This window comes from Syngnathus typhle, linkage group LG1 (genome assembly GCF_033458585.1).
Source record: "Syngnathus typhle isolate RoL2023-S1 ecotype Sweden linkage group LG1, RoL_Styp_1.0, whole genome shotgun sequence".
Classification (NCBI taxonomy): Eukaryota; Metazoa; Chordata; class Actinopteri; order Syngnathiformes; family Syngnathidae; genus Syngnathus; species Syngnathus typhle.
Genome location: NC_083738.1, coordinates 8148352 through 8173444, shown reverse-complemented (window position 1 = coordinate 8173444; position 25093 = coordinate 8148352). Strand labels below are relative to the sequence as shown.

General features: G+C 46.3%; 2 protein-coding genes across 2 annotated transcripts; both read left to right on the top strand.

The window, feature by feature from the left end:
• The first annotated feature begins 928 nt into the window (after positions 1 to 928).
• On the top strand, positions 929 to 8053 carry zc4h2 (zinc finger, C4H2 domain containing). The gene is made up of 5 exons (XM_061287974.1): positions 929 to 1088; positions 2915 to 3086; positions 3316 to 3488; positions 5296 to 5458; positions 7397 to 8053. The coding sequence occupies exons 1-5, from the start codon at positions 1036 to 1038 to the stop codon at positions 7508 to 7510; spliced, it is 675 nt and encodes a 224-aa protein (XP_061143958.1). The 5' UTR covers positions 929 to 1035; the 3' UTR covers positions 7511 to 8053.
• A 4589-nt stretch (positions 8054 to 12642) lies between these two features.
• On the top strand, positions 12643 to 16012 carry asb12b (ankyrin repeat and SOCS box-containing 12b). The gene is made up of 4 exons (XM_061289096.1): positions 12643 to 12825; positions 12994 to 13325; positions 13959 to 14487; positions 14564 to 16012. Exons 2-4 carry the CDS (start codon positions 13041 to 13043, stop codon positions 14719 to 14721), a joined length of 972 nt encoding a protein of 323 aa, XP_061145080.1. The 5' UTR covers positions 12643 to 12825; positions 12994 to 13040; the 3' UTR covers positions 14722 to 16012.
• The last annotated feature ends 9081 nt before the right edge of the window (positions 16013 to 25093 follow it).

The following is a 25093-nucleotide window of genomic DNA, read 5'->3' as shown; positions in this document are numbered from 1 at the left end:
GAATAAAATCTTTTCCCAATCAGCCGTGTGTCACCAAAGTGCTTCCTTACCCGGACCTGCCATTGTCCACCGAGTGTTTTTTTGGAGACCAGCGAAACAACAAAGACCATTCACCACAATGGAGAATAGTAACAGGCACTCAATTGCCACTTACAAGCTTTGTCAAGCCAATAACAGAAGGATTCCAAAATCTGATGTTGGCCAGAGAGAAAGAGATGGGAAGCAATATGCAGCAAGTTCGTTGGTGAAAGAACCTAAAGGGCCCTTGAGAACCTGGCAACGTTGGGGTACTTGCATGTTTGAGATATTTGCACATAGGACAATAGTTGTTTCGTTCAGGTTCAGACCCTCTAAAACGGCATCAGTTTTCTTTGCAAACGATGCATTGCCATGGCAACCGCGTGCTACATAATAAGCTTTTAATAACTTTTCAAACTAAACACATTTAGATAAAAAAAAAAAAAACTCAAAGTTTGAAAATGAGGGGGCTCTTAGGGATCAAACTTGGCACCCTTGTTTTAAGGTATCAGCACTTGTGGAAATTGGCATTACCACCCACAATAATTAATTGAAATGTTATAAATCACGCTATATGTATCGGTGTTTTGGTATTGGAGCGAAATCAAAGAGTGGATACTCATAACCAATAACGATCTAGAAAAAGTAGTATTAATAGAAAAGATGTATTGAAATAATATTTGACAAAACACTTTTTAAAAACTGGATTACTACATTTGAGAGTCAGCATATTTTATTTATTTTGTAAAGGAGTAAAATGAGATACTGTACTACTACTTTGTTTCTAGTCAGTTCTTCAAATGTCACCTTATAACGTTGTAATACAAACTATTTCTGGCATACGAACAACCGTATTGACGTGGGTGCAGAATTCGCCGAGGCATCACCTTGAGCAAGCGCGCTCATGTGCGCGGTCACGTCGGCGATTGTCTCCCCCCCCCTTACAAATCAACAAGAGAGACCACCCGGCAACACGGCGGCACCTGCTGAGCGACGAGCTAAGCAATTTTTCTCATCATGACGGACGAACAAGAAATCATGTGCAAGTTAGAAAACATCCTGGAAGTACGGTAAGGCTGAAAAACACGTAAATAACAAAAAGCCTGACGTTTGCGAAAGGTCAGCGAATGCAACACCAGACAGAGCCCCCCTTTGGCTGCTTTGTTACCCAGTTAGCTAGCGGAGGCTAGCATTAGTTAGCAGCGACTGTGCTGCCAGCTTCTCCGCTAAACTGGCAAAGCGAGCCTTTGTTATTATCAACGCGTTTTGCCGTAATTGCATAGATACACATAGGCTGTAGCTGATATAAACAGTATAATCACACGTCCGCCAGCATTCCAGATGTGGCTTGTGAAGCAATGCTGTGGTCGCGCTAGCTATTCAGCCAGCTGCAGTTTGGAACTCACTGTCCATTCTTTGCTCATTTTTTAACTAATTACAATAATATATTTGAGATTATTTGCAGGCATGACCTATACTAGGCGTCTGCAACAACATGATGCACTGTCATTTGTCTGCTGTGACTTTCTTCGGGAAATAATGAATATGTCTCAATTTAAATTACTGTACTTTGTTGCTTTTCTAAATGTAAATGCTAAGATTGTGGTGGTAAAATGTTTTAGATTGTTTTTGTCACACGCACCAATAAGCAAAACATGATGGATTTTTTTGAGCTACTGTACATTTGACCCAGGTCACTAAACGATAAACCCAAGTAAAGTTTCTGGAAAAAACAGAATGCTTTGTGTTCATGCTGAATAAATAATAATGCTTGTTTTAAAAACAAACACTGCTGACATAGCTTCACAGGTGATGTCTTGCAATCATGTCTCCATGAAGTTGAGTAGTTACAGCACTGATGTGTTGACACAGACACAATATTCTGGGGAGCAAAAAAAAAAAAAATCACATTAACCAGGTTAAATAAATATTTGAATTGGCTGTTATTTTGCAAATATACATTTTACATTAACTGAAGTAGTCCTCAAGTCAATTGAGCAGCTGATTGCACAATCTACAAGTGATAAATGATTGCATAGTTAGCTTGCCTTTTTGGGTGGCTCCAACTGACTTTTTACATTTATAAACATAATTATATGCAGTATTGTCCTTACTCTGGAGGTCAAAGATGTTTTGGAGCTCCCTGTTACATGTGGAGGCGGATTTGGACTCAGAAGCAGACATGACACCAAAGTCTATCAAGTATCAAGAGAAAGCAGGACTGGGCACTAGACTTTCTACCTGGAAGAAAACTCAGCACACTAACAACTTCTCACAATAACCCAAGCTTATATACTATAAGACATCAGGCCTATATGACAGAATAAAGGTTGACATAGGAGAAATCATACAGTATAACACAATAGATTTATAATAAAAGGATACATTATAAAGGATCAGCAACTTTATAACAACTGATACATTGCAAAACAAAGAGTCACCAACCAGTCACAACACTCTGTGTTTTTTTTTTTTCCGTCTGGGTGACAAAATGGTTTCTTGAGTATTGAAGCTTGCCGACCCCTGGTTTACACAGTAAAGACACTTTACTGTAGTAAAGACACTTAACTGTAGTAATCCCCTTTTTTTTTCCCCTGCAGCCCATTTTATAATAGTTGTCATATCATGCGACACATGACAAAGCTAAAGTTTCAAAAAACTCTTGATAATTTCCTTTTACCTGTCTTACTACTCCATAATAACAGTAAATACTCTGGCATACCAACCGCAACTTCGTTTATTTTGGGGTTTTTTTCAAACAATGTGTCGGTGACTTCTGGGCCCCAATGCATTTTTTGCAAATTACCGTGGTGTTGTTTACAGGTTAACATTTATTGATTAAATTTTTTTCTGTTGTGAACAAGATGAGCTAAGTGTCTTCTTTTTGTGGCAACAGGAACAAAACAGTCCAAATGCAGAAGATCAAGTCTCGCCTAAAGATTGAATTTGAGGCTCTGGAGTCTGAGGAGAAGCATCTAAAAGAGTACAAGCAAGAGATGGATCTCCTCTTGCAGGAAAAGATGGCACATGTGGAGGAGCTCCGACTTATCCATGCAGATATCAATGTGGTGAGTGTATATCATACTGAGCTGTATGATTTTTATCATCATCTTTATAGCATAGTCGACAGGATTCTTCCATTAACTTTGATATGGCTATACAAGGAAACTAATTACTTTGTAAAACAAAAAAATAGATGCAAGGATGTTTTGTGGCATAGTAGCACGATGACTTCTAAATTAACAGCTTTTGGTTGATAAAGTTCAAGCTTTTAGGTGTATTTTTGTTTTTTCAAAGATGGAAAGCACAATCAAGCAGTCTGAAAATGACCTGAACAAGCTGCTGGAAACAACTCGTCGCCTGCATGATGAGTACAAACCTCTGAAGGAGCATGTTGATGCACTAAGGATGACTTTGGGACTGCACAGACTCCCTCACCTCAATGAAGAAGAGGAGAAGCTCTCCCTGGAGTCAGTATAACATACACGCATGCACGCACACTCAATGAAAAGTACAGCGGACACCTGTCATTTGCAGGGATCGATCCCCGGCGAATAAAAATCCATGTTCACCGTCAACAAGAAACATAACAAGTTTCCACTTAGCATTTTCCACCAAGAAAGGAAGAAATTACACCCCCTCTTAAACTTAAAATTCCCTTAGAGCAGTTCTGCTGCCCAGTGGTTTTGTATGACTTTGATGCTAAATTTACTGACTTCAGATTTGTTTTCTCCAAAGAAGCACCAAAATTGGTGACTTTCAAGAGTGTACTGCTGTATATCAAGTGTGAGGTTTTTCATGCTGTCACTTTTGGCTGTGCGCTCTAAAATGAAATACATTTTCAGTAGCACTGCAGCAACCATAACGACGGCTTTGCGATACCGACAGGTAACAGGTCTTCCTGGGCCTTGCCTTGCAAACGGAAAATAGTTTTCCGTGGTTTGTCTTCTCATCCTCGCATCCGTGGAGATTTTTTTTTCATTGCAAATGGTTTCTGAAAACTCCAGCCAAAGTGGTGATTTGCAGACATCTCCGGATCTGTGTTTGGATGTGCACAGTCATAACTAGAGATGCATATATTCTAATGTGCTAATTTTCCTAGCCTGCCTGCTAACTTGGTTTCGCCCAGAAAAATCGTTGTATTCACTTTGCATCGGTGTGGTAGTTTGCAATCAAGGAGTGAAAGATTTTCTTAGTGAACATTTTTTGCTCTGGAGTTGTGTTGAACAAATCAACGTTTGGCACGCTCAAACATGGCGAATAAAAAACTCTTGAATCTTGAATCTTGAAACATGTCAGGTAATGCAACCTAAAATATTTTGTTTGAGATAAAAGAACCAGTGAAGTGATTAACAAGTAAAAACAAAATGAACTTAGTACAACGAAATCAACGTTGTCGGGAGAAGTTCGTATGGATGCTGGACGGAGCGGTTCATATGCATCTCTTGTTTATCTAAAGATTTTGGTTGCCAATTGGCTTAATTGGGAACATTTCAATCAAACGTTTCCTGCAAATTTTAATTTAGAGGCTGATGGCCGAATCATCGATTGGTTGTTGACCGGCAGTTTCTAACTTGTAGGTCGATGGCTATCACTCTTATTCTGTTCTTAGAGCCATGATGCTGCCAGACTCACCAGTGGCGCATCTTACTGTTAGAAAAGTAATTATGCAATCCTTTTTTTTTCTTTAGTAGGTGGCAGAGCAACTTTCAAGTAAATAAAATGACACCTGTTGGGTATTATGATTTTAAAATGCTCTCTGAGAAACTGACACATCTGCATGACATGAGTTAGTTTGAAATAGAAATTGAGAAAAAAATCCATATTGATCATTCACTGACTGATCATAAAATATTGAGATGCGTTGTGTTAATGCACTGTTAATACGTGGTACGTTGATGGGATATGGTTACCGGAAAGCCAACCCATTAGATTTCTTCTTCAGTGAATTGTACTCCATCACTAAAGCAATTCCGAGAGAACCCAGATAGTATAATGAAATGGAATATATCACCTTTTTGGGGAAGTAATGCGCCAGTCAGGCATAAAAACCAAGGCATTTTTTTTTTGTCCTCAGCCCTCCCTGCCCATGTACAAAGACACTCACATTAATTCAACTAGTTTTGCTACGACTGTACTTTGTCCCAGAGTTGTACATTAGAAAGAACATAAAAAAAAAATGTTTTTCTTTGTGTTGTTGTGCGATGGGATGGAGTTTGTGAGATCCTGAAAGACTCACAGCTAGCCCTTTGTCTGTCTTGTCTTTGCCTTCAACAGTTACTTTGAGAAGCAAAAAGCCGAGTGGCAAAAGGAGCCGCATGAGCCGGCTATTCCGGAATCCCTCGCTGCCGCTGCGGCAGCGGCACAGCAGCTTCAGGTGTCACGGAAACAAGATGCCCGCCAGACGGCCACTTTCAGACAGCAACCACCACCCATGAAGGTATTTGTCAGCCCCAAAGTAGTCAAGGGGAAGTCTCGTGGTGGGATTTTATTTGAATTAAATTACTGTGTTTGTATTTAATTAATTGTACTTAAATGTAGTAATAATACTGAATGTTGCGTTGTTCTTTTTAATCGACTCAGAGGTTTGATTCGTTTTGTGACCAAGCTCGTGAAACTAAACACAAATCTGTTACAGTTCCACAAAAAAAACAAAAAAAAAAACACCAAAATGATTGCTGCATGTTACAGGAAACAAAAATGCACTTTGTTGGGGGGGGGAAAAAAGTGTTATTCTCACTATAAGTTTATCCTGATTAAGGTTGAACGATTTTTCGTTTTGGATTGAAATCGCTATACCAGACAACGTGATTTTGAGATCCTCAATACGATTTTTATTTTTTTTATATATATATATATATATAGGGGCACCTATGCCCCATGCTCTGCACTCAACAGCATGCACAGGTCACTAACCAAAAAAGTATCACGCTGTCACACATTTCGTGGCCACTTCGTAAAACTAATACTGGTCGGCGGTAAAGTCACTTGCGGCAACACAGACTTTTTATCCATCCATCCATCCATCCATCCATCCATCCATCCATCCATCCATCCATCCATCCATCCATCCATCCATCCTCTGAACCACTTCTCCTCACAAGGGTCTTGTACGTGCTGGAGCTAATGACTTTGGGCAGTCGGCGGGAGACACCCTGAACTGGTCGCCAGCCAATCGCAGGGCACACAGAGACAAACAACCATTCACACTCGCACTCACACCTAGGAACAATTTGGAGTGCTCAATCGGTCTACCAAGCATGTTTTTGGGATGTGGGAGGAAACCGGGTGGTGAAAACCCACACAGGCATGGGGAGAACATGCAAACTCCACACAGCTGTAGGTGGAATTGAACCCTCTGCATTGTGAGTGTGCTCACCAGTCGACCACCATGTAGCCAAGTTTCAAATATTGGATGAACAACAAAATTAATATCATCATACAGACCAAATGAATAAAAACCAAAATTATTAAGAAAATAAATAATTTATGCTAGCACGTCCGCCTCACAGTTAGGAGGGTGCGGGTTCGATTCCACCTCCGGCCCTCCCTGTGTGGAGTTTGCATGTTCTCCCCGGGCCCGCGTGGGTTTTCTCCGGGCACTCCGGTTTCCTCCCACAACCCAAAAACATGCTTGGTAGGCCGATTGAGCACTCCAAATTGTCCCTAGGTGTGAGTGCGAGTGCGTATGGTTGTTTGTCTCTGTGTGCCCTGCGATTGGCTGGCGACCGGTTCAGGGTGTCCCCCGCCTACTGCCCGATGACTGCTGGGATAGGCTCCAGCACGCCCGCGACCCCCGTGGGGACTAAGCGGTACAGAAAATGGATGGATGGATGGATGGATGCTAGCCCAGCAGGTGACTTAGGGTGTATTCAGACCTGAGTGTTTGGTCCATTTTAAAAGGACCAGGGTTTGATTCTAATGCTGGTCTGGCCATTAATTATTATCTGTGTAACAACAGCTTGTCCTACCAGGCCTAATCTGTCATTTAATTTCATGGTGTACCATTCATTGTTGGGACTGAGGTCTGCGGTGATTGGCAAAAACTTGCTAGAAAATGACTACGCCCTCGCCTACGAAGTTTGGAATCGTCTCTAAATTCCAATAGAAGTGTGCAAAAACAATAATTCTAGCTTTGGCTCGAATGATCTTCATTGTTCAGAAGAAAGACTTTCAAGTAGGGGAATCGGTGGGTGTTTAGTCTCTAAACACAGTTGTCCGCCATTGTTTTTGTTATCACATACTTGCGCCTACCCGTACTGAACATTAAACACGGCCGTTAAGCTTTTCTATGGAAACTGTTGGTAGTGGTGTTATTTAGCACTTTGAGAAATGTCTCTTTTCAGATGAAACAGCGTCTCCTTTATCCTCACTCTAGGCTTGCCTGTCGTGCCACCAGCAGATTCACCGCAATGCTCCCATCTGTCCCTTGTGCAAGGCCAAGAGCCGCTCACGCAACCCTAAGAAGCCCAAGAGGAAGCCGGACGAGTAGATCCTTTTACTATATTTATTGCAAACTGGCCCAGTATGCTGATCAAAGATCATATGCAAAATAAGGGACAGCGGTGCATCTTAGGAAGACTCCCAAACAATTTGGCAAAATATATCATTGGTACTATACCTTGTTGATATCAGTCTACCACTGAGCCAGGATTGGGTTGTATCTTCTTTGCGTGCTTCTATTTGTGCTTTTCGTGTGTTAATATATAACTGTATGACTTCCACTCTCGGTTTATTGTCCCTTAATTCGACTTCCTGCATTAATATAACAAAACGGTATCTGTCATGTTTATTGCCTTAGATAATGTACTGTCATTTCTGTTTGTTTGTTTTTAAATCATTCTATGCATGCTTCTGTGGTTGTCTGTTGTGATTTGTGTTAATACAATAGGCTTAATAAAATAATGTTTTATGTTTACAGTGTGAAAATGACCATCTACCCATGTGGGGGAAAACAGACAAATGCGATTTTCTTTATATTGTGTTGTAAGTTTTAATACGGTGATATGAAAATAAATGTCTCTTTTGTATAAAATTGTGTTATTGTATAATATGTTTTATATATATTCGTAAAACCTTGCTATCCTCAAAATATCTGAATCCAACCAAAACCTTTTGGAATCAGGTACATAATGTATTCTTTCAGTTATCTGTGTGGCTGTGTCACCTGTCCAAAGTTCTTTTTCTCGTAGCATTGCTTCAAGACACACACACACGCACACACACACACACACACACACACTGCGTGCAGTGCAAATCAAAGGCAGACTGACTTCACAAGCCCACGTACGCTCGTTTCACCAGCAGTGAGCAGGCGACAAATGTGCAATGTTAAACAAGATGGTCAAATGGGGATGGCAGAAGATCACGGGTCTGTAACAGCTTAAGTGGCATACTTGTAGAATGTGAACATCCGCCAACGCCAAGCTCTTATAATTATCTTTCTAAACTGAACAAAATTTACATGACACATCTTTGAGGTAAGACTCCATATTCATATACATATGAGAGTCTTCAATTACCCTAACACGCATGTGCAGGAGATGCTGTGGGATACTTAGAGAAAGTCCAAACAAGCACAGGGTCAGCATTGAACACGGCAATGTTGGAGCTGAGATTTGAGCCACAAACTTAAAAGGGAAGTCAACCCTAATATTTTTTGTAATATGTTCTGTGCAGCCCAACTCATCGAAACACAGTGTTCCGATTGTTTTGTTTGTAGAATATGAATTAAACCAGGGGTCCCCAAACTTTTTCCTGTGAGGGCCACATAACCTTTCCCTTCTCTGATGGCGGGCCGGTGTCAGTTTGTAACAGAAAAAGTGTGACGATCGTAGCGGAGCTTAAAAAATTTATTGTTTTCCAGAAAGCCACACATAACCAAATAACGGTTATTTAATAACCCTTTCCAGGTTCTATACAGAAAAAAAGTCCGGAAACAAATAATAACACTACGTATTAATGAAATAAATAATAACTAACCCTCTCTGAGTTCTTCACAGAAAAAACAGGAAATAAATAATAACTAAATAACTCTCTCTGGGTTCTTCATAGAAAGAAAACCATGGAACATTAACTTTCTGTTGTGCCATGCACAATCTTAACAGATAAAAGTTCAGCTCAGTTGTCAGAGCAGAACCTCTCTGACACATATGAGCAGTCTCTTAAAGTTCTTGTGTTCCTTCCTTATAATCCTTTTGTAGGTTCCAGTAGGCTTGTCGACACCGCTGTCTTTTAGATAGGTAGATGTTGACGTTCATGTGGCTGAACGTCACGTCGCGTACGTCGAGCCAAATTGGCCACTCTTTTTTAACATTCGGCACTCACTTCTTTTCTTCGGGCCACTCATTTTAATGGAAGGATTCCAGGGGAAGGTTTGTGGGTGGCTTTAGCGCAAAACTGCATCTGAAAGCTCAGCGCGCAAATTACAAGAATGCTGTCGTCACAGCCCACGCTCTAAATTCGGGACTGATACAAATAGAGCGCGAGTGCGCCATGTCCGTACGTACACGCACTTGTGAGTGTGCACCGAGCTTTCTGACACGGCTTCCGGTAGTAAATGCGCAGGCGAGCGCTTCCTCATCTACTGGGCAAACGCAGTCATTGCAGGCAAAATGAGCAAAAAAAAAAAAAAGTTTAATAATACAATTTGTTCAGGGTTGGCGGGCCGGATTAAACGGTCCCGTGGGCCGTATCCGGCCCGCGGGCCGTAGTTTGGTGACCCCTGAATTAAACGAACAAAATCTTCTATCAACAGACATCAGACATGGGTTAATTTGACAGATAACGAGAGATCCAAATTTGGAAAGTTGAGCCAAATTTAGCAAAGTTAATCTTTGATACACTCCTGCACTAAATTTCTTCAAAATTGTGTGTTGGTGGGTCCACTCAAACACAAAAAACAGTGGATATGTACTTTTTTGAAATTTTTGAATGCAATCTATGATGGTGTCAACCACAACTTTTATTTTTGTACAGGTTGACACATTTATGTTGTAAAACAGTATTTGTAGTATGCAATATATGGCTGCATATTAAAAATGAAGACATTTGACTCCACCTTAATTGCCCCTCATATTGTACAAATGGTGTGCCTGTCATGTCTGAACCTGCCTGTTTGAAAAAGGACAGAGAGGTCCTGCTAAACGAGTTCCTGTAGTGTTTTTGTCACGGTAACCCCTCATTTCATCTGTTACCACGGCAACTCCACGTTCTTTCGTAGTTGCTAAGGCGACCACAGGTTGCTGTGACCCGCATATTTCCACAAAATAGTTCCTCCCAAATCCAGAGAGGAGCATTGGAGGGCAGCGAGGCGTTTTCCACAAACTCTCCTTACATGTGCACTCCTAAAAAAAGGAATTGTTCAAAAGGTTCAACGGCATCAGATTAAACGCATCGGGTGTCTCCAGGAGACAGCCATATCAAAGATGTTTGGACCGAGGCCATATAGCTCATGGGTGTATTTAGTCTGCCTTGCAGTGTCTGGTACTGCAATTGTGTCTTCGCTCTGATAACGATTTTCAAGGCTAAAGAAACCTGTTACTCCTCACGCTGACCACAGTGGGAAACAGGAAGCATACAAACACAGCATTAACGTGGACCAGAGTAAACAGAACTACGCAAAAAGGCCAAACGAGAGTCATTTGGGTTGATTGCACTACTTGAAACCACTCTTCACATTCTCTGAGAATTTTGACCCCAAATGAACCAAAACGGGACAGGCTTCAAATTCAGGACCTTGAGAAGGATGTTGCCAAATCTCAATTTACTCAAAGGCCTCACACTAATGCTGGTGGGTTTCATTTAAGACACAGAATAATCCTACCAGTGATGTGGCAAACCGAGCGTTTCGTACATGGGGTTCAAGTCACTGGCGAACCTAAAGAGCCTCGCCTCCCTGAAATTTGCTTGCACCCCGTGAGGCCAGATAACTGACTGTTGGGTATATTCTGTTGTTCATTTTCTGGGATTTCTTTTTCCACATTTCCACCCGTCCCCGTTGGGAACAGATAAATTTTCACTCGCAATTTTTAAAGATTTATTTTGCATTTGTTGTTGTTTTCTGGACCCCCTGCAATATCTTTGCCCACCCATTTACCCCCCAAGGGAAATAAAATCTGAGCCCTACCAATGGTTTCTGTAGGAACATGGCTGACTTAATCCATCTGGTAATCCACTATCACATCTCTATCATATAAATCATCAATACTAAATATGAAATGCTAAATACCGGCATGCAACTATCTAATATGTGACAAAAGCATCCATCCATTTTCTGAACCGCTTTTCCTCACAAGGGTGGTGGGCGTGCTCGAGCCTAAAACGATTACATTTTCATTTATTAGAAGTTAGGTTGTAAATGTGCCACAGTGCTTCCGATAGTGTTTAGGCCAGTGGAGAAGGCGCTGATGGCCATACTGTAAGGATAATTTCTGTCGACCACACAAACCCCCATTCTGTGCTATCCAAATGTGCTTTTGAGAATCCCAAATAAACTCAAGTTGGTTATTTATTATTCAGTTTACAATGGAGCTCCATTCTTACAACACATATGTAACCCAATTTTCTTCTCCGGAACAGCAATCATTAACTCTAATGCTCCATCCCTATCCTACGATAGCCAGGAATAATTACAGTAAATACTTACATGAAAAATATGTCAAAAAATAGTCAATAAACTACATTGAAAACCAAATAATCAAAAAATTACAAAGCTTTATGCTTGACCACAGGAAGAAGCAAGGAGGGACTCCAGCTCCTTAGGAGTACCAGACATATACATGAACTAAGAAACTAAAACAAATGGATTGCGTCACAATTTGTTCTGTAAATGAATTTTGAACTAAATGTGAGTTACTAAATTGAAATGTAAGATCCCCACAGCAGAAAGCAGCATGTTGTGTTTCCAACAGGAACACACCCTGAAATGTATCACTTTTGCCACCTAGTGGAGAAAAAACGAGGATACAAATCCAGTTTACTTTCCTCTATCGTTGCATCTCAGTGAACCTGAATTATACATGAATTTTCGCTACTTGCACAAGAATTGGGAAAGTTAGCTAGAGTAGAGTGTCAGCAAAAAATCCACGCAAGCATGGTGAGAAACATACAAACTCCGCAAGCTCTGTATATTGAGTTGGACGTTTTCACCAAGGGGTGTCTCACCATTGTTGCCAGGGGCTTGGACATCAATAACTGTGCATTATGTTATTTTTAAGGGGACGCAGCAAATTCACACAGTTATGGAAGCTCTGATCAACACTGGATGGAGCAAAGGGTAATTTCGTCAATGTTTTCCCCCTGAACGGGATACAAAATTTACAAAAATGTTGTCAAATAATTGTCTCCTGTGCATTCAGTGAATGTCAGCAATTTGAACTATGCACTATCTGTACGTAGATTATATCAAGACATGCTTGGGTTTGGCAAAAGAACAGCTGACTGATGGCTTCTCTCGGAAAATGTCAGGCAGCTGACACCTAATAAAATGCCCCCCCCCCCCCATACACACACCAATCACAGAGTGTCGCTGGTCTATCACCTTTCTAATTTTAAACCTGAGCTTCTACCCTCCAAGAATGGAAGTTCAGCCAGGCCCATCTGCGGCCTAAATTTAGCTTCCACCAACCAAGACGTTTTAGCCCCTTAAACACACACATACATATGCATGCACGCAACACACTATCCAACACCTTCCACAACTCACACACCAAAACACACAAAGGATTTGAACCTTTTCTCCTTCCCTAAATGTTACTTGAAGGTAATGCTGTTGCTTCTACTTGGAAATAACTTCAGCAGAATAAGGTGAGTGTATTTTTAATTTTTTTTAAATAATGCAGCATTTTCACAATGCGCTACTTTTAGTTGTATGATGTTAAATTGTGATTTTAAATAGTGTCCACATTATATCATACATAAATCAACATATTCATTTATTGAGGTATGCTGGTTCTGTGTGTCACATATTGTCAGCGATTGCAGATGGAAGAGCTTTGACTTGTAACAGCCTGGAGGTAATTATGGCTGTGGGTCGAGCTGTGGACATGACTTTGATGGACATCTCCAAGATCTTCTCGCTTCTGCAGCCCAAGGACGAGGACGAAAGCAACGAGCTGAGCCAAGCCTTGAACAGCGCCGTGAGCAGTGACAACGCCATTCTTCTCTCTGAGCTTCTTTCTCAAGAGCGCTACAGGAGGTCTATTAACACTCGAAGCGGCTGGGGGGTCCCTGTCACCCCCTTACGGACTGCTGCTGCTCTGGGACACCTTAAGTGCCTGGAGCTCTTACTGGAGCATGGAGCGGAGGTAAGATATGAAGTAACTCTTTGTGAAGTGCAGCTGTTTGGGGTTAGAGGGAGATGGTGGGACTCCTTGGCTGGTAAACAAATATATTCAAATGAGAAATCAGAATAAGAGAAGGTGTCTAAATTCCTCGTGACTTTTTTTTTTTTTTAATTGAAGTGCTTCAAAATTTAAATCTGATTTAAAAAATAAAACGTTTTCTACCAGATTACAACTTTGATCAATTTGGGGACAAAGGAGGACATTTCAGTATTCTTAGGTTTTGAAAGATTACTGCATGCAGTCCAATGCAAAAAATAATTGAGGCAGATTGGCTTTTAATAAGTGTAGATACCTTCTGCTGTCCATGAAATAGATATTAATTGAATTAGTGAAAGCTTCTGCTTGCTGAAGAAAGACTGTACTCTTAGCTATATGAAGAAAAAAAGGCCAGATTTTCCAGCTGACTTTTGGGAAAGAGGGACAGAGAGGTACTATTTACTGATTATCTTAATTTTTTATGAAATCGGCCTCACAAGAGCTTCACACATCAATTCTAGATTTAAAATAGATGATTAAAAAGATTCCAATAGGAATTACAGGACACGAGTCAAGAAGTCTGTGTCAAGCCGTATGCGCTGGTGTGCTCACATGCAGATAGACAGCCTGGATGTGAAGGCCCAGACGCCACTGTTCACGGCTGTTAGCGGCAAACATCTGGACTGCGTGATAGCTCTGCTGAAGGCCGGAGCCGACCCAAACGGCAGCCAGCACAACAACTGCTCACCGGTTCTGACCGCCGCTCGGGAAGGGGATGTGGACATTCTCCGAGAGCTGCTGCGCTATGGAGCTGAGGTGGACGTTCGACCCAAAATACCGGAGTGGGCATCAAATGCCACAGCGTGTCGAGGGCCTCTTTATATCTCAGCTGTGTATGGACATCTGGACTGCTTTAAACTCCTCCTCCAGCATGGAACTAACCCTAACTTTAACTGCACAGATGAGAAGATACTGGCCCGAATAAAACAGCCAAAGACTGTGCTGGAGGTGTGTTTGCGTTACGGTTGCGGCGTGGAGTACATCCAGCTTCTTATAGACTTTGGAGCAAATGTGTATCTGCCTACACTCATCATTGACAAGACAACAAAGCAGAATGAAGCCTTGTGTTTTCTACTCAAGGAAAGGGGTAAGAGCCAAATAATTTAAAAATATATTTTGTCACATCATTTCATCGCTAATGTTTTTGTGTCTTTCTGCACCAGTTTGTCCCAAACCTCTGATGTCACAGACTCGGCTGGCAATCCGCAGAAACCTTCATTTTACGAACAAAGAGCCTGGTATAGACAGGCTGGATATTCCTCCAATCTTGAGAAACTACCTAAAGCACAACACCTCTGAACACGTGGGATGTTTCAGTTAGCTTCAGGACAAAAGAAGCCTCTTTATAGAACAAGCTTCATACTGTCATGTCCTGTCTTCTTTTTTTTTTTTTTTTTAAACGAGAAGGGCTGTCAAGTTTCAATATATTAAATTAATCTCCAAAGCATGCATTCTTTAAAATCAATTAACAGTTTTCTTTACATCCTGTGGCAGTTTATTATGGAGGACCAAAAGTGCAAAAATATTAAACAAAATGAAAATAAAAACAAACAAACAAAATGGAATATAAATACAAACTTAGAAGAGTTTCTCGCCCGAAGTTGGATACACGTGGATTTGAAGTTTTACTTGGTTGACGCGTGATGGAGGAATCTTAAACCAAAAAGTCAAGCGTTGTCTTAAACCTGATTTCCATGTTATAAAGAGGCCATGTTTTTTTTGCATTTGGTTTGACTTCAGTTTTTGGTGAGAAATTTTCTTGCTGCTTTTATTTCTAGTTGTAATCATCTTTGCTTAGATTTTGAGTTATCTTTCTAGTTATTTAGAAACCTTTTTAAAACTTGATTCTCACACATACGCCTATGAGATCTGCAATTAAGTGGCACACGCAAGAACATGAAGAACATTCTTCTTTAAGATGGTTGGAAGACCATAATTAGGGCGTTCACAAGACTGTTCTTTGCATTCTTCATTTTGAGAAATGGACAGTTTTTGGTGGACCTGGTGCCAAAAGTACCGCCCACCACTTTGTTTTAGGAATGTGTGAGGAGAAAACACACACAAGCACATGACACTTCCACAAAGAAAAATTGGAGGAGCCAGTCAAATGCCAAACCTCAGGATTGTGAAGCAGACACATTCTCAAAACTTTTTATACCAAGTACCACCCCCCATTAATAATGTTCAGCTCTCCAAGCATCACCATATTGACTAATATTAAAATACAGTAGGAAAGTAGGCCTGAGTGTTCATCAAAAGCAAGGTTGTCTTTAATCCAAAAGGACAAATGATAACATTGTAGCCTACTGTGGCATCATGCAGTTAACATAAATCCAATTAACATCAACAATGTGCTTCAACATGAGGAAAACTGTCCCTAATCATAACTTAAAATGCTAAAAAAAAAAGAATGCACTGTAGTGGGTTGACATAATTCACCCGGAACCTAAGTTCACGTTGCCGAGTTCCAGTGGGATGGTTTACAGGTGTGGGAGTTTCCTGTTGAGTTTAGTGTGTGTTAGGATCTCGAGGGGAAAAGAGTCGGCCCGTGGTTGAGTGAAGATAATTATAAATGTCATTAAAACAACTGCCGTTGGCACCGTTATTTGTCACTCCGCCTCCGACTCCAGTCCTTGCACACCACACTGGTGACCCCGACGTCAGTCCCGCTGAGGATTCCGGGACTGAACAGAATACCGAGCGAGACGGCATGGCGCATTCCGCCGTCCTCAGACTGCCTGAGTTTTGGGAGACTTCTGCGGCAACGGGGTTCGCACAGGCGGAGGCTCAGTTCGCCCTCCGGGGAATTGCGGATGACGCCACACGCTACTACCACGTTGTCTCAGCACTCGGAAGCTCCACCGCAGCCAGAGCCGTGAGTTTCATCACTTCCCCTCCGGCCCAGGATAGATATGCAGGGCTCAAGGCTTATCTCCTCAGGATTTTTGAACTGTCACGATCCGAACGAGCCCGGCGCCTGCTTGCTATTCAAGGCATGGGGGACAGCAAACCCTCTGAACACATGGAGATGATGTTAAACCTGCTGGGTGGGGAAGAGCCGAATTTTCTTTTCATTGAACTGTTTCTGCGACATATGCCGCCGCACGTCCAAACGGCCCTCGCAAATACGACTATTACGGAGCCGCGTGCTCTGGCAGAGGAAGCGGACCGTTTCTACTTGGCCACCCAGCGTTTCGCCCCTGGTGTGCTGGCCCCAACACGCAGCTACACGTCCCCAAGCGCTGGCGTTTCCCCTGGCAGAGGTCACGCTGCAACTGACGGCCGCGCCAGCACAGGTTTGTGCTACTTCCATGCACGTTTTGGCGCCAAGGCTAAAAGGTGCCGCTCCCCTTGCAACTTCAACACGACGGGAAACGCCAAAGCCTGCGCTCAGTAGTGGCCGTGACCGCAGGCAAAAAGAACCGGCTGCTGTTCGTTGAGGACTCCCTCTCTGGTCGCAGATTCCTCTGTGACACCGGTGCCCAGAGGAGCGTCCTGCCGGCTACAGTGGACGACGCCGCTGGAGGGTTGCACGGCCCGCCCTTAACATCCGCCAACGACGCCCCCATCAGGACGTATGGCACAAAGACTGTGGACGTATGTTTCGGGGGTCAGCGTTTCACATGGGACTTTGTCACTGCCGACATCTCCTTCCCCCTGCTCGGCGCAGATTTTTTGTGCGCCCACGGACTGCTCGTGGATGTTAAGAACGGCCGCCTGGTGGACGCGTTAACCTTCTCCTCTTTCGCATGTGTCCGCGATGAGGGGAATTATGTGAGTCTCTCCAGTTCGCTCTCCGAGGGCGACGTGTACCAGAAACTCCTCGGAGAGTTCCCCAGCCTTACACAGCCCACTTTTGCCGCCACCACAGCTAAACATGGGGTCGAGCACCACATCGAGACCAAAGGCCCCCCCATCTACGCTAGGGCCCGACGGCTCAACCCGGAGAGACTGACGATTGCTCGGGCCGAGTTCGCCAACATGGAACGCCTTGGCATTATTCGCCGCTCTGACAGCCCGTGGGCCTCCCCACTTCACATGGTGCCTAAGCCAGACGGTGGTTGGCGCCCGTGTGGCGACTACCGCCGCCTCAATGATGCCACCACGCCCGACCGCTACCCGGTCCCCCATGTTCAGGACTTTTCGGTACATCTAGCAGGGAAGCACCTGTTCTCCAAGGTGGACCTGGTGCGGGGTTATCACCAAGTCCCAGTGCACCCTGCTGACATCCCTAAAACGGCAGTGGTGACTCCTTTCGGGCTTTTCGAGTTTCTTAGGATGCCCTTCGGCCTGAAAAATGCGGCCCAGTCCTTCCAGCGGTTGATGGACTCTGCGCTTAGGGACATGCCTTTCATCTTCGTCTACTTGGACGATGTCCTCGTCGCCAGCTCCTCGGAGGAGGAGCATGCGGCACACCTGCGGGCCCTTTTCACAAGGCTCGACCAGCATGGCCTGATCATTAACCCGGCGAAGTGCGTCTTCGGAGTGCCGTCGATCCAGTTTCTTGGGCATCTCATCGGCAGTAATGGGGCCACCCCCCTCCCGACAAAGGTGGAAGCGGTCTCCGCTTTTCCCCGCCCACGTTCGGCCCGGGGGCTCCGGGAGTTCCTTGGGATGGTTACATTCTACCACAGATTCATACGCCGGGCGGCCCACATTATCCACCCACTGTATGAGGCCCTTAAGGGTAAAACCCCCAACCAGGACATCGACTGGACCCCCGAGGGGATCAAGGCTTTCGAGGATACTAAGGCTGCGCTGTGCCAGGCCACCATGTTGGTCCACCCGTCGCCTGGAGCCCCGGTCGCCCTCACAACCGACGCATCTGACTACGCAGTTGGTGCTGTATTTGAGCAGTGGGTTGGTGGCGCCTGGCAACCGCTCGCCTTTTTCAGCCGCCAGCTGGTCCCTAGGGAGCGCAAATACAGCACATTTGACAGGGAGCTACTCGGCGTCTGGTTGGCGATCCGCCATTTCCGCTCCATCCTGGAAGGCCGTGACTTTACGGTTTTCGTCGACCACAAGCCCCTCACGTTCTCTATGTCCAAGGTGGCTGAGCCGTGGTCCGCCCGCCAGCAGCGTCAGCTGTCTTTTATCTCCGAGTACACCACAGATATCCGACACATCGCCGGCAAGTCCAACGTGGTCGCCGATTGCCTCTCTAGAGCGGTCATCCACACGGTTCAGCTGGGGCTCGACTACTCAAGTATGAGTGCTGACCAAGCCTCAGATCCTGGGATCCAGTCGCTCAGAGACTCGGACACTGGGCTGCGTCTGGAGGAGGTCGCGGTTGGCGACTCAGGAGTCAGGCTGTGGTGCGACCTCTCCACCAGCCAACCTAGACCACTTGTCCCTGCCGGCTGGCAGCAGACTGTCTTTGAGGCGATACACGGCCTGTCCCATCCTGGCAGAAAAGCGTCCGTGAGGCTGGTGGCTCAGAAGTTCGTCTGGAAAGGGCTGAAGAGAGACGTGCGGGCCTGGGTCGACTCATGTGTGGCTTGTCAGCGTGCGAAGGTGCACCGCCATACCAAGGCCCCGTTGGAGCCGTTTACTGTCCCCGAGAGGAGGTTCGACCACGTCAACATCGACCTTGTGGGCCCGCTCCCCCCTTCCCATGGTTTCACCTACCTCCTCACCATGGTGGACAGGACGACCCGTTGGCCTGAGGCCGTCCCCCTCTCCTCAACCTCAGCTGCTGACGTGGCCCGGGCGTTTATCGGCACATGGGTCGCACGCTTTGGAACACCTTCAGACCTCTCCTCGGACCGGGGTGCACAGTTTACTTCCGAGATCTGGAATGTGGTTGCTAGGGACTTGGGCGTCAAGCTGCACCGCACCACCGCATATCACCCCCAGGCTAACGGGCTGTGCGAGCGGTTCCACCGCTCCATGAAGGCTGCTCTACGCGCCAGTCTGGTGGATGGCAACTGGGTGGACAGGCTTCCCTGGGTCATGCTGGGCCTCAGGACGGCCCCTAAGGAGGACCTGCAGTCCTCGTCTGCTGAGCTCGTCTACGGCCAGGTACTACGAGTTCCTGGGGACTTCATTCCGGACACCACAACGCCTTGGTCGGCGGCCGGGCAGCGGTCCTCCCTGCTGGAAGTCGCCAGGTCGTTCGCACCTGTCCCCACGTCACAGCACTGCACCCCTGTTTCCCGGGTGCCCACCAACCTACGCTCGGCGGGTTTTGTGTTCATCCGCCACGACGCCCACCGCGGACCAGACCCAGTGTGGTGTGCAAGGACTGGAGTCGGAGGCGGAGTGACAAATAACGGTGCCAACGGCAGTTGTTTTAATGACATTTATAATTATCTTCACTCAACCACGGGCCGACTCTTTTCCCCTCGAGATCCTAACACACACTAAACTCAACAGGAAACTCCCACACCTGTAAACCATCCCACCGGAACTCTGCAACGTGAACTTAGGTTCCGGGTGAATTATGTCAACCCACTACAGCACCTTAATTAATTTCTCCAAGCAAATACACCTAAATACACCAACTATAGAAATATGGGTGAAGCCATATTTCTCTAGTTGTATCAAAATACATAACATTTTCTGGTGGAGCAAGAACTGAATTGTAAAGTTTTATAATTATAATTGTGGATGTATGATTCTAAATAAATTACTTGAAAGGTTGTACAACAGAAGTGATTTTCTTCTCAATTCTGAATTATTTATCACACCAAGACCTGCTGGAAAATTCTTTGTTCCAAAAGTTTCCTATCCCGGTGTCCACAATGCCATGGTTAGATCGGTTTAAAGTGTAACTCCATTGATGAGCACTAGAGGCCGCAGTGAGCTACTCATTGATCTGACTCACTCTTGGGACTTGCCAAAGGCAGTTGAGCCGATCTATTTTCGTCTTCTGTCACCCGTAGCCATATCTTTTCATTTTGCAAGTATGTTCTAACTCATAAACAGTTAAATCTCTTCTTATAAAGAGTCACAACTGGAGCAAACCTCTCAAAAACAGACACCCACGCCACATCACGCCAGGGAGTCTTAACATCAAGTCTTGCATCTGTGGGCTTGAAAAGATGAGCAAGAGCAGTCAGCTGAGCTGTATTTGCATAAGTCTCATTACTTATTGATGGCAGCATAGTTACAATCTGCACTCATTTTTGGCAGGCATGCGCCTAACATGTCAGCAGCATCACCATGAAGTCAGCTACTATTTACAAGTGGGGGCGAAGCCATAATTTCTGAAACGGAGGTGGGGGTTTTGGGGGGGGGGATGCCGTCTTTTATGAGCCCATCTTGTTACACTCATACAGTATCTATACAAAGATAACCAAACTATGGTTGAGGTAAATAAATAAAAAAGCAAAACAAAATAATCTGTTTAAACAATTCTAAATCATGATCTAAAATGCGAATTCAATTGGATTGTGAAAACATATACATTGGTCTTTACCAAGACCATCATGAACATCAGCATGTACTGAAAAATATTAACATTTTTTCCTGTCTTTCAATATTATAGTCATTGGCAAACCTCCATCCACCCATCTTCTCCCGCTTACCCGGGGTCGGGTCACGTGGGTAGCAGCTTCAGGAGGGACTCCCAGACTTCCCTCTCCCCAGCCACTTCATCCAGCTCATCCCAGGGGATCCCAAGGTGTTCCCAGGCCAGCTGAGAAACACGGTCTCTCCAGCGCGTCCTGGGTCGTCCCCGGGTCTCCTACCGGTGGGACATGCCCGGAACACCTCCCCAGGGAGGCGTCCAGTAGGCATCCTGATGAGATGCCTGAGCCACCTCATCTGGCTCCTCTCAACGTGGCGGAGTAGCGACTCTACTCCGAGTCTCTCCCGGATGACCGAGCTTCTCGCCCTATCTCTAAGGGAGAGCCTGGACATCCTGCGGAGAAAACTCATTTCGGGCGCTTGTATCCGGGATGTCGTTCTTTCGGTCACGACCCATAGCTCGTGACCATAGGTGAGGGTAGGAGCGTAAATCGACCGGTAAATTGAGAGCTTTGCCTTTTGGCTCAGCTCTCTCTTTACCACGACGGACCGGTACAGAGTCCGCATTACTGCCAACGCTGCACCGATCCGCCTGTCGATCTGGCGCTACATCCTCCCCTCACTCGTGAACAAGACCCCAAGATACTTAAACTCCTCTACTTGGGGCAGGATCTCATCCCCGATCCGGAGAGGGCATTCCACCCTTTTCCGATTGAGGACTATGGACTCAGATTTGGAGGTGCTGACCCTCATCCCGACCGCTTCACACTCTGCTGCGAACCGCTCCAGTGAGAGCTGGAGATCACGGCCTGAAGAAGCCAACAGCACCACGTCATCTGCAAAAAACAGAGACGCGATGCTGAGGTCCCCAAACCGGACCCCCTCAACGCCTCGGCTGCGCCTAAAAATTCTGTCCATATAAATTATGAACAGAATCGGTGACAAAGGGCAGCCTTGGCGGAGTCCAACCCTCACTGGGAACGAATCCGACTTACTGCCGGAAATGCGGACCAAACTCTGGCATCTGTGGTACAGGGACCGAACCGCCCTTATCAGTTGGCTCGGTACCCCGTACTCCCAAAGCACCCCCCACAGAACCTCCCGAGGGACACGGTCGAACGCCTTCTCCAAGTCCACAAAACACATGTGGACTGGTTGGGCGAACTCCCATGCACCCTCAAGGATCCTGCTGAGGGTGTAGAGCTGGTCCACTGTTCCACGGCCAGGACGAAAGCCACACTGCTCCTCCTGAATCCGAGGTTCGACCTCCCGATGGACCCTCCTCTCCAGCACCCCTGAATAGACCTTACCAGGGAGGCTGAGGCGTGTAATTCCCCTGTAATTGGATCACACCCTCCGGTCCCCCTTCTTAAAGAGTGTAACCACCACCCAAGTCTGCCAATCCAGAGGCACTGTCCCCGATGTCCACGCAATGTTGTAGAGGCGTGTCAGCCATGACAGCCCCACAACATCCAGACCCCTTAAGAACTCCGGGCGGATCTCATCCACCCCCGGGGCCTTGCCACCGAGGAGTTTTTTAACTACCTCAGTGACTTCGACCCCAGAGATTGGAGAGTCCGCCACAGAGTCCCCAGGCCCTGCTTCCACAATGGAAGGCGTGAAGGTGGAATCGAGGAGGTCTTCGAAGTATTCTCCCCACCGACTCACAACGTCCCGAGTCGAGGTCAGCAGCACGCCATCCCCACTGTAAACAGTGTTGATGTTGCACTGCTTCCCCCTCCTGAGACGCTGGATGGTGGACCAGAATTTCCTCGAAGCCGTTCGGAACTCATTCTCCATGGCCTCGCCAAACTCCTCCCACGTCTGGGTTTTTGCCTCAGCAACCGCCGAAGCCGCGTTCCGCTTGGCCATCCGGTACCTGTCAGCTACCTCCGGAGTCCCGCAGGCCACACCGGCCCGATAGGACTCCTTCTTCAGCTTGGCATCCCTTACCGCCGGTGTCCACTAGCGGGTTCGGGGATTGCCGCCACGACAGACATCAACGACCTTACGGCCACAACTCCGGTCGGCCGCCTCAACAATGGAGGCGCGGAACATGGTCCACTCGGACTCAATGTCCCCCGCCTCCCCCTGGACGTTGGAAAAGCTCTGCCGGAGTTGAAGCTCTTCCTGACAGGGGATTCTGGCAGACGTTCCCAGCAGACCCTCACAGAGCGTTTGGGTCTGCCAGGCCGGACCGGCATCTCCCCCCAGCCAACCCACCAACAGGTGGTGATCAGTTGACAGCTCCGCCTCTCTCTTTGTCCGACTGTCCAAAACATGCGGCCGCAAATCCGATGACACGACTGCAAAGTCGATCATCGAACCGCGGCCTAGGGTGTCCTGGTGCCAAGTGCACACATGGACACCCTTATGTTTGAACATGGTGTTCATTATAGAAAATCCGTGTCGAGCTCAGAAGTCCAATAATAGAACACCGCTCGGGTTCAGATCGGGGGGGGCCGTTCCTCCCAATCACACCCTTCCAGGTCTCACTGTCATTGCCCATGTGAGCATTGAAGTCACCCAGTAGAACAATGGAGTCCCTAGAAGGAGCGCTCTCCAGCACTTCCTCCAGGGACTCCAAGAAGGATGGGCACTCTGTGCCGTTTGGTGCATAGACACAAACAACAGTCAGAACCCGTCCCCCCACCCGAAGGCGGAGGGAGTCTACCCTCTCGTTCACCGGGGTGAACCCCAATGTGCAGGCGCCCAGCCGGGGGGCAATAAGTATCCCCACACCTGCTCGACGCCTCTCACGGTGGGCAACTCCAGAGTGGAAGAGAGTCCAACCCCTCTCGAGAGGGCTTGTACCGGAATCCAAACTGTGCGTGGAGGCAAGTCCGACAATGTCTAGTCGGAACTTTTCTGCCTCGCACACCAGCTCGGTCTCCTTTCCAGCCAGAGAGGTGACATTCCATGTCCCAAGAACCAGCTTCTGTAGCCGGGGATCAGACCGCCAAGGTCCCTGCCTTTGGCCGCCGCCCAGCTTACACTGCACCTGACCCCTTTGGCCCCTTCTACAGGTGGTGAGCCCATGGGAAGGGGGACCCACGTTTCCTTTTTGGGCTGTGCCCGGCCGGGCCCCATGGGCGAAGGCCCGGCCACCAGACGCTCGCCTTCGAGCCCCGCCTCCGGACCTGGCTCCAGAGGGGGGCGCCGGTGACCCGCGTCCGGGCGAGGGGAAATGAAATCCATTTATGTTATTCATCATAAGGGACTAGTGTGAGCCGTGCTTTGTCTGGCCCCTCACCTAGGACCCGTTTGCCATGGGTGACCCTACCAGGGGCATGAAGCCCCAGACAACATGGTTCCTAGGATCATAGGGTCACGCTAACCCCTCCACCACGATAAGGTGACGATTCCACCTCCGGCCCTCCCTGTGTGGAGTTTGCATGTTCTCCTCGGGCCCACGTGGGTTTCCTCCGGGCACTCCAGTTTCCTCCCACATCCCCAAAACATGCTTGGTAGGCCGATTGAGCATTCCAAATTGTCCCTAGGTGTGAGTGCGAGTGTGAATGGTTGTTCATCTCTGTGTGCCCTGTGATTGTCTGGCAACCAGTTCAGGCAGTAGGTGTCCCCCGCCTACTGCCCGATGACTGCTGGGATAGGCTCCAGCACGCCCGTGACCACCGTGGGGACAAGCGGTACGGAAGATGGATGGATGGTTGGGTAATATTAATCAGAATACCGTGTTCATACCAGTGGACACACACATATACTGTGAGTTTGAAAAAAAAAACATGAGCAAGTCAGTGAGCATAATTTCTGAACAGAAACTAAGAATTGGGTTTGTGTCTAGTAATGAAAGAGCTGGCAAGCAAGCTGCTACACTGCAGGCACAATACTGTACAGTAGGCTAGGGCTATTCTTAGTGCATGGGGGGGGGGCGTTTTCAGTCCCAACTATATCGTTACTTGCCAACATCTAACCCAATCTCTTTTAATTAATCCATGTGCCAAATGTTGGGAATGCCATGGAATCATGTCAAAGAACAGTAAACCTGACACAATGCACTCACTCACTCACTCACTCACTCACTCACTCACTCACTCACTCACTCACTCACTCACTCACTCACTCACTCACTCACTCACTCACTCACTCACTCACTCACTCACTCACTCACTCACTCACTCACTCACTCACTCACTCACTCACTCACTCACTCACGCCCAACACCAGTCAGTAGAGATTTTATTGTCAACAAAAGTACAGCTATA